The 13,419-nt window shown below is 33.9% G+C and overlaps 1 protein-coding gene across 2 annotated transcripts in view; it reads right to left on the bottom strand.

Moving 5' to 3' along the window:
* Window positions 1-13,419, bottom strand: part of LOC108538516 (vacuolar protein sorting-associated protein VTA1 homolog) — a 79,976-nt gene that overhangs the window by 24,899 nt on the left and 41,658 nt on the right. For both annotated transcript variants that reach the window (XM_017886662.1, XM_017886663.1), the window contains exon 5: window positions 5,531-5,639. In XM_017886662.1, the coding sequence (XP_017742151.1) occupies window positions 5,531-5,639 (109 nt within the window). The remainder of the gene's footprint in view (window positions 1-5,530; window positions 5,640-13,419) is intronic.

The following is a 13,419-nucleotide window of genomic DNA, read 5'->3' as shown; positions in this document are numbered from 1 at the left end:
ATACAAATACCATAACTCACCCAAAAAGAGATGATCTGAATAGTCCTAAATCTATTGGGGAAATTGAATTCATGGTTAAAAACCCTCCTACAAAGAAAATGCAGGGCCTAGATGGAATAAGCAGTGAATTACATCAAACATTCAAGTAAGAAAAAATACCAATCTTATGCAAACACTTTCAGAAAACAGAAGGGATTACTTTCACCTTGTTTTATGAGGCCAGTGTAACCCTGAAACCAAATCTCACAAATACTGAAATGTAGACATATAAATTCTTAATATCAGAATCAACTCCAGTCATATAATACAAGGCCTCATCATGACTAAGTTTACCAATGAGTGCAGGGTTGGTTCAACATTTGAAAAATCAATGTAACTCATATTAACAGAAGAAAAAAAGTCCTATGACAATTTCAATTAAGTGCATAAAAAGCACTTGACAAAATTCAATATTTATGACAAAACTTCTCAGCACCCTAGAACTAAAGAAAATTTCTCAGTATTGCACAGGGCAAAAAACCAAACAAAACAATGGACATATTTATTGCCACTGGCACAATAGGCAGGAAAAAGAAATGAGGACTGGAAAGGAAGAAGCAAAACTGTCTCTCCTTGCAGATGACATAATTATCTACATACAAACTCTCAATGAATTTACAGAGTAATTATCAGAATCAACAGGTAAATTTAGCAAGGTTGCAAGATAAAAGATTATACAAAAATCAATTGTAATTCATATTAGAAGCAAACGACTGGAAAACTAAATTATAAAATTAATTTCATTTACAAGAGAATGAAAGGACACAAAATACTTGAAGTAAATTTAACAAAAGAAGTATAAAACCTCTACTCCAAAAAATCTAAAATACCGTTGAAAGAAATTACAGAAAGCTTAAATAAATGGACAGATATATTATGTTCATGTACTAAAAGACAATTAATTCTCCCTAAGTTTAATACTAATCATAATCCCAGTAGGCATTTTTTTCTAAAAAAGAGAAACTGAAAATCTATTTCTAAAATTTATGTGGACGCTCAAAGGACAGAATAGTTAAGATAAAGGAAAAAGAAAAGAAGACTGAGTTACTCAGCAGATGGGTCAGAGTAATACACCCAAATGAGGAACGTGTGGACTTCAAAATCCAAATAGGTCCACTAGGCACTGTACCTCTATTCTTGGTTGTAGGAGTGGCTAGATACGACAATATCACCTTAGTATGAATATCTTGACATGCCCCATATTACTAGAACTTTAGAAATTTCACTGAGGTTCCTGAATTTTAGTCAGACTGATTTCCCATTCTCTGAGAAGCAAATGTCTTACCACTAAGTTCAGATTAGTTGCTCACTAGGTCCAATCAGCATAATGTCATCAATATAATGGACCAATGTAATATCTTGTGGAAGGGTAAGAAGGCTATTGAGATCCCTGTAAACTAAATTGTGACATAGAGCTGGAGAGTTGATACACCCCTGAGGTAGGACAGTGAAGGTGTACTGGGGCCATGCCAGCTGAAAGCAAACTGCTTCTAGTGAACCTTATGGACAGCTATGAAGAAAAAGGCACTGGCCAGATCAACAGCTGTATACTGGGTACCAAAGAATGTTAATTTGCTCAAGTAATGAAACCACAACTGGTGCAGAAGTTGCAACAGGAGTCACATAAAGGAACATAATAAAGAATAATGGGTAATGAATTATAATCACTGAATATAAATTCATGAGCCCGTATTGATGTAAATAATTAAATAAACACACACATTTATTTATGTATAGACTGGAAAGTCCATCCTCATGGAAGAGTGCCAACTAATTAAGACAAAAAGAATGATAAATCATCAACCTAGGGGGTGAAGTTGCATAAAAAATATAGGATATTTACGTAATATCCAAGTATCTTCCTTAAATTAAATAGCAAAGGGAAAAATAACTTTAATGGGGAATAACTCAGAAGATACCACATTACCCAAGTGATCACTTAACATCACCAATATTTCATCAAAATCGTATACTTCTAATATAAGCCAGGGAGGATAAAACCTTATTTTGGGCTATTCTGCAAAAAATGCATAGGGTTAAACTAATTATGAGGCAACATCAGACAAACAAATTGAGGAAAAGTTAACAAGTAATTGTACTTTTCAAAAACATCAAGGCAAAGAAACACTGGAAATCCTGGGGAGCTACTCCAGATTAAGGACACTAAAGAGATATGGCACCCAGATGCGACGTATGATCTATTTGCATGAGGAAAAAAACTACAAAGGGTATTACTGAGTCAACTGCTGAAATCTGAATATAGACGGAGATCAGTTGATACACTGAATAAATACTATACTTCTCAATTTTGATAAGTATACTGTAGTAAAAAGAATGCCACTATTCTTAGAAAACACAGAAGTATTCAGGAGTAAAAGAGCATATCTCTAATTTCCTAACAAAGACCTCTCTCTCTCTCTCTCTCTCTCTCCTCTATTATTAATATGAACGAAAATAAAAAAATAAATAAATATATATATAGAAAATAAATACATATATAGAAAAAATATACATATATATATATATCGTCTTGTGAAGCCATAAGCCATTTCTAAAGAGATACAGCTAAAAATCATGACATTAACACCAGATTATGATACCAGGTTGTATTTTAAAATTTTACACACACACACACACACACACTATCTATCTATCTATCTATCTATCTATAAATAAAATAACCTCATGTCCTTTCTTGTGTATGTGTGGTAGGGAGAGTGGGGAGAGAGAAAAGGGGACAAGGGGTGAGAAAGAGAAAGAGACTATGAATCAATGAGAGAATGTTTAATGTGGGATCAAAGGCATATCGGAATTCTTTATATCATTCTGGCAATTTTCCAGTAAATTTGACATTGCATCAAAACAAATTTACCATATAAAATGAGTGGTTTCAATGATCTATTGTTCTTTTTTTATCATTAATTCTACAGATGCTCATCAACATATGATAGTGTTACATCCCAATAAACCCACTGTAAGTCAAAAATCTAAGTAAAAAATGCATTTAAAATACCTAACCTACTGAAAATCATAGCTTAGCCTGGCCTACATGAAACATGCTCAGAGCACTTACATTAGTGCAAAATCATCTAACACAAAGCCTTTATGTAATTTAATAAATACTGTACTGAAAGTGAAAAACAATGACTTTGTAAGGGTTCTCGAAGTACAGTTTCTATTGAATGCATATTGCTTTGCTATCTTCTTAAAGGTGAAAAAGTATACGTTAAACGATAAGTTGAAGCCTGTTTGTAATATCTATTAAAATGTCATGGTGATGTGGTATTCAGCTAGAACTTAATACACAGTACTGTTTTCAAAAGTATATACTCTTGTTCTTTATCTAAGTTAACTAAAGTACAGTATCTATTATTTTATACTGGTTTTACTAGAAATTCAATTCCAGAACAATAAAAAATTAGGTTTTTGTGAAATATACTATCTTTTACACTTAGACTATGATCCAAGAGTTAATCCTAAAACACAACAGAATATAATTCTACATTCAGAAAAAGAAAACAAATCAAAGTCTTAAGACTTTTCTCACACAAATTCAGATTTAATGACATTATATCTTGTAGATATATAGGCTATCTTTGAGAAGACATTATTAGATATTATGACATTAAGCCCTGATTATGACACCAGGTTATGTTTTAAGTTAAAGAGTTGAAAAAGTATGCAGTGAACATATTCTTCTTTATATTGTAGAGGATTTATTATTAATATTCTGTAGCTTACAATTTTCTACTATCCAGAAACTCCATCAAATCTGTATGAAAATAACAGAAATGACAATTTCCATTTAAGCTGACTTTTGGAAAACAAAAACTATCTACATTAAATAATCTATTTGGTATTATTAGTAGTAAGGGCCTACAATAACCATTTCAGAACAAAACAGATCAACGTGATAATCAAAATGCACACTTCCTACTTTCAAAGGCAAAATGTTAAAGAGTTTTTAAAGAAGTCATTGATATTGAAAGAAAGCCAAAAACCCCAAATTGACAATTTATTAGGTATTTCAGTATACCTAAAATGAAACATCTAAAATAGTCCTGAAAAGTAAAATGGCTAGCTGGTTTCACAAAAAAATGTCTAGGATGAATTTAAAGACCAGATAATTCCACTGTTCCAAAGCATAGAAAAAGACTAGAAACATTCTATTTATGAAGTAAGCATAACATCATAACATTGATACCAAAAGGAAAACTGTAGACCATTTTAGTTAAAATGTCAATGTAAAAATCCTAAATGATATAGTAGTGAAATGAACCTATCAGTATAATAAAAAAAAATATACCATCACCAAGTGGGGTTTATTACACAATGTAGAGCTGGTTCAATAATAGGCAATATTTCAATATAATTCATTATAATACTAGATCTAAAGAGATTAATCAGATTGGGGTTAGCCAACTATGGCCAGTGGGGTGGTAGCCTGTTATTGTAAATAAAACTTTACTGGAACACAACCACACTCATTTTTTTACATATTATCTATGGCTCCTTCTGTACTATAACAGCAGAGCTAAACAGTTGCAACAAAGACAGTATCATTCATAAACTGAAAATATTTATTATCTGATCCTTTAAGAAAGTTTACTGATGCCTGTAATGGATAATTATCTTCACATATGCCTAAAAGTGTGTAGCAAAATGCAAGGATCGTTTGGAATTTTCTCAGTTCCAAGAACAGTGGTCATTCTCTTTATAACCATCTATTTACTACGTCTAATACATAAAAAACAAGTAAGTGAAAAAAGGTTTCCCTTTTCTATTACACATTAACTGAAAGGCCAAGTAAAATAATGACCTTTATTTTTTTCATGATTAAAATTTGTAAAACACATTATGTGATGGTAAAATTTTCCTGTATATATAAAGTTTTAAAAAAAACACAGCCAGGTACAGAACAGCATGTATATTACCAGTTGTGTGAAAAACGGGAGCATATATGTTTCTACTCGGTAGTAAATTCATAAAAAATGATCTCTGTAAAGATACACAAAAAAACTAAAAACAATGCTTACTTAAGTTTTGGTAGGAGATGTGGTAGACAGGAGAAATTCACTTCATATTTTTTATATACTCTATGATATTTTTTTTGAACCATGTGAATGTAAGTTACTAACTCCCCAAATAACCTACACAACTCAAAGACATTTACAAAAAATTATACAGTATTCTTTGTGGTTTAAAAACATTTTATAAATTATAAATGGATTGCCTTTCCTATATAACAGGAATGAAATCTGATTAAAAGTAGGAGACAGATAAGTCATTTTGTTGACATGGACAGGTATTACAAGTTTGACCTTTATTTCTATTTCTCACTGTCCCTAAGTTTATGATTTTATACTTAACTTTTAGAGATTCTGGGCCTGATGAAAACAAAATTGTATTGTTCCCTCCAAAAACTCTGAATAATCTACTGAATAATTATGATTCTACCAAGTCCTTTTACTCAGAATAAATAAATACATACCATTATCTTCTTCAATTCCAACAGGGCCTGCTTGAGGAGTCTCCCCATTCTTTAAACAATTATGGATGTATGTTGCCTTCCATCTGGCATACTTCCTGTGTTTCACATTCTAAAAGAGAGCATTTTTATATCAACATTGGACTATAGTAAAGAAGTAAACAGTAAACATTTATGATGATCTATCTCATATTTCTGAGATAAAACCTATTTATGCAGATTACAGCTCTGAAAGAAACTGGCAACTGCCGCCCTATTGCTAGAATCCACCAAGTATTTAAGGCTTGACAGAATTCATGAAAAGCTATTGTTCTCAAAACGCATGCCCAGTTCTCTTTTATCATTTAACATTTCAGAAAGGATATGCAAGGTAAAAACAGGAGTGTCCTTCCAGGAAAATCTGCATCTCTTCTGCACAGGGGAGAAACAGGCTAAAGTAGAATTCTAAGACTAAATATAAAAATAACAATAGATTTAATTATCTTCAGTAAAGACAAAAAAAAGACCTGTACAAATGAAGAAAAAAAAAATTAAGATGATGTAGTGGTTAAAGCAAATGCTAGACTGATAGGTAAACCTGACTTTTTAACTAGTCACGTGCTAGTTAACAGCTCTGAACCTCAGTCACACTGATTCTAAAAAGGGAAAAATAATACCTAATTAGGTTGTTGTAAGAAGAACTGAAAAGATGAAGAACCTGTTAGTTGCCTCTTCTATGCCTTAAAACTAATTTTACATGATATGCTAATGTTACAGGATATAAGATTAAAATTTGCTTTAAAAAATATAAAAACCTCTTAGAATTTTGGATGTGCTAGTGATTTTTAGTTTATATTTTCAACTGACCTTTATAGTGGCATCGTTATAACTTGGGAACTTGTCAGAAATGCAGAATCTTCAAGCCCACCTCAGATCTACTGAACCTGATCTACCAGTGCCAGTCTGCACCTGCACTACAAGAACCCCAGGTACACATTATAGATTGAGAGCAAAATATGCACATTAGAGTTTGAGAGCGAATGTGGTTTTACTATCTGAAAACAGGCATGGTGGCTCACATCTGTAATCCCAGTACTTTGGGAGGCTGAGGCAGGCAGATCACGAGTTCAGGAGTTCGAGACCAGCCTGGCCAACATAGTGAAACCCTGTCTCTACCGAAAATACAGAAATTAGCTGGGTGAGGTGGCAAGCGCCTGTAATCACAGCTACTCGGGAGGCTGAGGCAGGAGAATCACTTGAACCTGGGAGGCAGAAGTTGTGGTGAGCCAAACCATGTCACAGCATTTCAGCCTGGGCAACAGAGCAAGAGTCTGTCTCCAAAAAAAAAAAAAAAAAAAAAAAAAAAAAAAGAAATAGCTAGGCACAGTGACTCATGCCTGTAATCCTAGCACTTTGGGAGGCCAAGGAGGGTGGATGGCCTGAGCTCAGGAGTTGGAGACCAGCCTGGCCAAAATGGTGAAACTCCATCTCTACAAAAAATACAAAAAATTAGCCGGGCATGGTGGCAGACACCTGTAATCCCACCTACTCAAGAGGCTGAGGCACGAGAGTCATGTGAACCCAGGAGGCAGAGGTTGCAGTGAGCCAAGACTGCGCCACTGCACCAGCCCGGCTCCAGACCTCCTCCCAGCCAAAAAAAAAGAAATAGAGTATCCTTTTGCAAAGATCCACTAGGTCATTGATGAGTACAAATGCAGCATGTGGTCCAGATACTTAGTTGAGTATTCTATAATGTGAGTCTCTAGATACTACTAGAGGTAGCTTCTGTACAGAAAACTAAAAAAATTAACCCCTAAATTACTGAATTTGTATCACATTTCCTTCTTATCAAACACTCCTCTTACATATTCAATTAAAAAATCTATACATGGATTCTGATTTTTCTTCCAGGTATGACATTTTGCTCCACTTCACAAATGAGCTTTCCAACAGAAGTATCCACATTTAAAGTCTTCACTTCTTTACCATTCAGTTCACTCTGGGGCTGGGGAGGGTGTATTTCTTTTCTGTTTACTTCATATTCTCCAGTAACACAAAAGGTTAGGGAATCTGAATATGCCTGTGTCTTTCACTGGTAGGAAGCCCACATCTATCAGCCTGTACCTCACTTAAGTTTTCAGTTCATTTGAGGAACTGACCTTGTTAATATCAACTGCCTAGTCCATTCTAGAAAATCCACGGCACACTTTTTAGGTATCATCTTACCAAACTGCTACACTCTGTAAATATATTAAAAGCCCTGGACTATGCCAATCTTTGGGAAACATTCTCTATCTCTGGTTTGTGACACTCAATTCTCTTGGTTTCTTTCCTATCTCCTTTGGCTCCTAATCTTCCAGCTGACCTTCAAGTAATTTTAAATACTCTGTCCTAGCAGAGAGTGCAAAATAGTGGGCGCAATCAATAATAACACATATAGAATTTTTAATAAGAATTATGTTTTCTATATTCAAATATGGGAAAACTTGCAGAAAAGCCAAATTTCTAACTTCTCTTTTAAAAATGAAAGATCTGGGCCCACATTTATTTAGTAATAATTATCTGAGCTGAATGAATACAGGCAGTTCCCTTCAGATAATGTACATTCATTCATTCTCCCTCTCCCCCATCTCAAGTTCATACAACATATCAGTTGCCATTTGTTATCTTACAGTGGGCTGTCTTAAGTCATTATACCACCTACCAGATTCATACAAGCATCATGATCCTGCCATCTAGCTTATTTTTTTTTTTACCACTTCATATGCCTTCCCATAGCTTTAAGTACTATTGATAAATTTATTATTCTTAAATTTATTAATCTAGCCAGAATCTGCTTGGACAAATATCCAACTCACTATGTGACATCACCACTTGGATGTCTCACATACAATTAAAATTAAAACTGTTCTTTTGATCCCCCTACCACCTTTCCTTTCCTCTGGGAACTTCACTCTCAAGTAAATGGGAGGAGTCATTTTTAACAGTTATCCCTATGCTTTGCCTCTCTCCCCACTCCCTTACCTAATTCACTAAGAATCCAGTTGATTTTCCTTCTGAAACATACCTTGATTGGTCTTCATCTCCCCATTTTCGCTGCAATAGCCCCCTAATTTGTCTCAACTTCCATTCTTGCTCTAGCCCCTACCACATCTTCCTCATCTAGTACTCCGAGTACAGGGATCTTTCTAAAATATAAATCCATTCATATCAATCTTTTCATTTAAAATGCAAAATAAATTCTAAGTTTGGATACAAGGGTCTACTCTACCTGATTCTTGATTGTCCAACCTCTTCTCAATGTCCCTATCCCATTCACTGACTACTATCCAGCTATGTATTTTTCTGTTACTACACATGCCATGGCCCATACAACCTATTTGCCTGTTGTCTTTTTTCTTCCTTACCCAGCTAACTCACTCCTATTCAGCTCATTCCTCATATGTCAGATCAAATGCCACTTCCTAAGAAAGGTTTTCCTAATGTTCCCAATCTAAGGTCAGACTCTCCAGTAATCTTACATCTTTTTTTAAAACAACATTTATCACAGTTTGTAATTATATAAGGCCTCTCCGACTCTCAAAACACACACATACGTTATAATATAAGCTCATTAAAAGAAGAGTCTATCTGTTTATACCAACCACTTGGCTTTGTGATCAGTATGTAGTAGCTGCTCAAGATGCATACATATCTCCAACGTATGAAGCTTAACTGATTCTAACTGAAGTTTCTGAATAAAGAGATCATTATTTCTGTCGTACGTAAGGGGCTATTGGATTTAGCAAGTTCTGTTACATTTATGATACAGTTAGATAGAATGACTTGAAATTTCCAGTGTTTGTTTTAGGCCTATAGAAACAGCAATAACCTGTGGTTCACCTTTTTCTTTCGTTTTCATTCTTTCAGAGCAAAGAATATATGCTAAAGCACTGACTTTTCCAGATTTTAATTTTCAAAATCTTGAGTGATTAGAATTGAAGGGCTACAAATGTTAGATTATTATCAGATTTGAATTTCTATGTTCACATGTCCACTTGAATTCAGTATCTGCAAAATGACATTCTTTTAAAATGTTTATTATTAACCTATGCTCCAGCAATGAAAACTAATGAAGGTAATTAACTACTCTACATTTTTAGTGGTTTAAATTTTCCCTCTTTGGGGGAAAACATAAGATATGTATAGTTAACCTCAACATACTTTTAGGCTCTGTAAAAGTTTGCTATTAATTAAGACCTTTAATTAGCAATATGGGATATATAAAGTAAGTCAATACGTTATTTCTGCCCTTAGGGAGCTAATCATCTGGCTATGGATATGAAATTAAAATACAAAGAACTATTACTATAAAAACACACTTAGTAGGAAGTATTAAACTTGTTTCCTATAGTAAGTACATGGAACAATTCAGAGAATAAAGAAAAAACAGAATAAGGTAAAGGAAATGATGCTTTAGTTTGGCCATGCAGGATGGGTAAGTTATGAAAAAAACTGAAGCGGTAACAAGATTCTGGAGAGAAGGAAAAGTACAAGCAAAGGTAGAAATAAGGAAATATTTGGGGAATAAAGATAAAGAAATCAATATGCCATGGATAGAAGACACATATTAAATGCTAGTTGGATAAGATAAATCCAAGGCAAGATTAAAGTATTGGACTGACATCTTTAGAACATCCTACAGGTTATAAAGTATTTCCACACATTTTCCTCTACTTGGTCCTCATCAGAACCTCGAAATTTAGGCAGGTCACATTGTACTCACACTAAGGCTTTGAGACATTATAGGACTGGCTCAGTATAAATACAGTTTAATCTGGCATTCAAGGCCCTCCACATTGTGGACACTCAGTCTTATTTCCATTTCCCTCAATCAAGATTGGATTCCTGTCTTACCTGCATTCTCTTCTCATGTTATTCTCTCTTATCTAATATGGTTTCCTTTCTGCCCAGTCTCGTTTCCTCCAAGGCTAAGTGCAAATGCTTACTCCCTAAGAAGCGCCCTAATTTCCACTAAGTCAACAGTTATTTATTATTTACTCAAGTCAGATACTATGCTAAGTGCTGGGGATCCATGAGATGAATGAGTCAAGCATGAGCTTTACAGTCTAATGTGAAACCAGGCAATAACTGACATTCCTAAATCTGGCACATGTCTTATCTGAAGTCCCATATTTCTTCATCCTTCTTTCTTGGGATTCAATAATCCTATCATTTTAGAGACGAAGAAATGTAATTACAAAAATAAAGTAATTTACTAAAGGTCATACTGTTTTAGTAGTAAAGTTAGCCACTCATTCGGGTCTATCTTGGTAAACTACAATTACCACACTGCAATTTGCAACTCAGATTAAAATATATGAAATAATAGAAAATAAGCCTTAAAGGTCAGCTACTTAATGTTTATCAATGTAGAATGTATCTTTTGGTAGTTACAAAGAAAACTATTTTAAAAGTAGATGAATAAATTGCTAAGGAAAGTTTAAACTGCCTTCTTTGAGGGTCTTTAAAATTAGGCCAAATTTTTTTCTATCTGAAATAATTTAATCCTGTCTAAAGACCTAGTGGAAAAGTTGTAATGACTTTAGAAGGTTCTTTCAGTCCTAATATCTAAGTATTAGCAGTGTAGAGAAGTTTAAAACAATTTGGGTTTCTGCATTAGTAAGCGAAATTTAAGAAACTAAGTTGAAAAGAGCTCATTTCAGTAAAGCAACTTAACATTTTTTATTTCATACTGTTTCCAAAACATCCCTATTCCTAGACACTGATGCATATACTATTTAGCAGAAATTTCTGGCAGTTGTAACCCCACTAATTCACTTTTCAATGTTGTTTTATTTAAAATAAAGGATGTAAAGGATGCTGGATACTAAACATTATTTTAAAAGGAAATTTTCAAGATGTATTTTTGAAATTCATTAACTCCTTTTTGCTGATTAGACATCCTTTCTAAGAAACAGGAACTGCAAAAAGAACTTTTACTTTTGTCCTTGGCCTCTAAGTTCCTGTTTTGTTACTGGATTGATGAGAATCACTGACAACTGTAAATTTTGGCCACTTAAGAATTACCATGAATTTTCATTTAATTTTTAAATCACTTGCTACACTGAAGCATGACTGGTTAGAGAACAGCAACTGCAGGCTGGAGCAGAGATTTTCAAACTTAGTACCTTTAAGAATCACAAGAGTGTAATAATAAATTCCTGGCTAGAACGATGAAAAATTTGATATAAATTATTCTCCGTTAGCATACCAAAAAGTCACCTTGAAAGACAAAGTTTTAATTCTTCTGTCTCTATCTAATTCTTCCTCTTTGATTTTTATATTGGACCCATCCTAGGCAAGTTTTTAATCCCCACTACTCACTGCAACAGTTTTCGTCAAGGTTACAGACTACTTCTATATTCCTATTAGGTTGGTGTGAAAGTAATTGTGCTTTTTGCCACCTAAATTCAAGGCTTACATGCCATCTTCCTTGACCCCTATCAGCATGAACAGGTGATTATTTCCCACCCCATTCCTTGATGCCCTACTTTATACTTGCTTTCTTGGTTATCAAGACCTCCTGGTTTTCCTTCTCCCTTGCTGTGCTCCTTCAGTCCTTTATACTGGTTCTTTTTCATGTCCCAGTGTCAGGAGTACCTCAGGCTTCAGCTCTTGGATTACTTGTCTCCTCTTTCTACACTTGATGATCTCATGCAGTCTAATAAATATACCACCTTTAAATACCATGAGGTGTATTTGCTAACTTCCAAATTTATATCTTCTGTTCAGACTTCTCTGAACCTTAGGATTTTGTATAAGTATATATCCAATTCCACATTTCTTATGTATATTTGATAAGTCCTGATTTTCCCCCACAAGTCTATAAATGGCTACAGTGGTTAAGAATGATCTTACAGTTGTCAGGTCCAACTCTTGGGAGTCATTTTTGAGTTCTCTGTATCTTTTACAGTTTGCCAATGAATCTGTTAAATTTTGTCAGCTCTACATTCAAAATACATCCAGAATCCAACTACTACTCACCATGTCCTCTTCTGCAAACTCTGATCCTAGCAAGATCTTTTTTACCTTGATTATTTAATAATGTACTAATGAGTTTGCCTTTTCCAATCTTGTCCATTACAGAAAGGAAAAAATACTTTAAAAATACAAGTCAAAATTTATCAATTCTCTGTTTGAATCCTCCCCCCCACCACCCTCATCCTCATCTCCTATCCTATCACTCCTTCTCATTCTGGATTCTGCCACATTGTTCTCCTTGTTATTTCTTGAACAAGAATAGGTAGCTTGTACTGTAGTCTCAAAAATGTAGCACTTTATCTTGCCTCTTCCTGGAACTCTCCCCAAATTACATGCAAAAATGCAATACACATTAGCCTGAGAATCCACAGCTTTCATAACACTTTCAAAGTAGTCAGTGATAACAATGGGATTAATAACCTCTAACTTTGTGGCAACATCACATATACATTTATACTCTTAGTCCTTCAACCTCCCAAGTTATTATATAAACAAGACTTCCACATAACTCCGAGAACACTGAGAAGTGGTATAAGAAATGCTTGAAAAACACATACTAAACAAATGTATTATTAAAATGATTCAGATACTGAAATATTTATAGTCACATATTACATGTATTTCCTGATATTTATTCAACATTTTAATCTCTTTATATTTTTCAAAGCAACTATAATTTCATCAAACAAGTTTTAAAAGGAGTAACTATAACTTAATACACAAATACATAAATATAACTCCTCTATTTTAAAATATCATAACATTGGAATATACATTCCAAGTAAACAAAAGATTTCCAAACAAGGTATGGTCAGTAACTGTTTAATACTTAATCTACTGGGGTAAGACAAGAAACCAATGTTAATTATTTTCTGGGGAAAAATATATAG

The sequence above is a fragment of the Rhinopithecus bieti genome, unplaced genomic scaffold (assembly GCF_001698545.2).
Source record: "Rhinopithecus bieti isolate Rb0 unplaced genomic scaffold, ASM169854v2 scaffold_15801, whole genome shotgun sequence".
NCBI classification, from domain to species: domain Eukaryota; kingdom Metazoa; phylum Chordata; class Mammalia; order Primates; family Cercopithecidae; genus Rhinopithecus; species Rhinopithecus bieti.
This window is presented reverse-complemented; position numbering and strand designations above follow the sequence as displayed.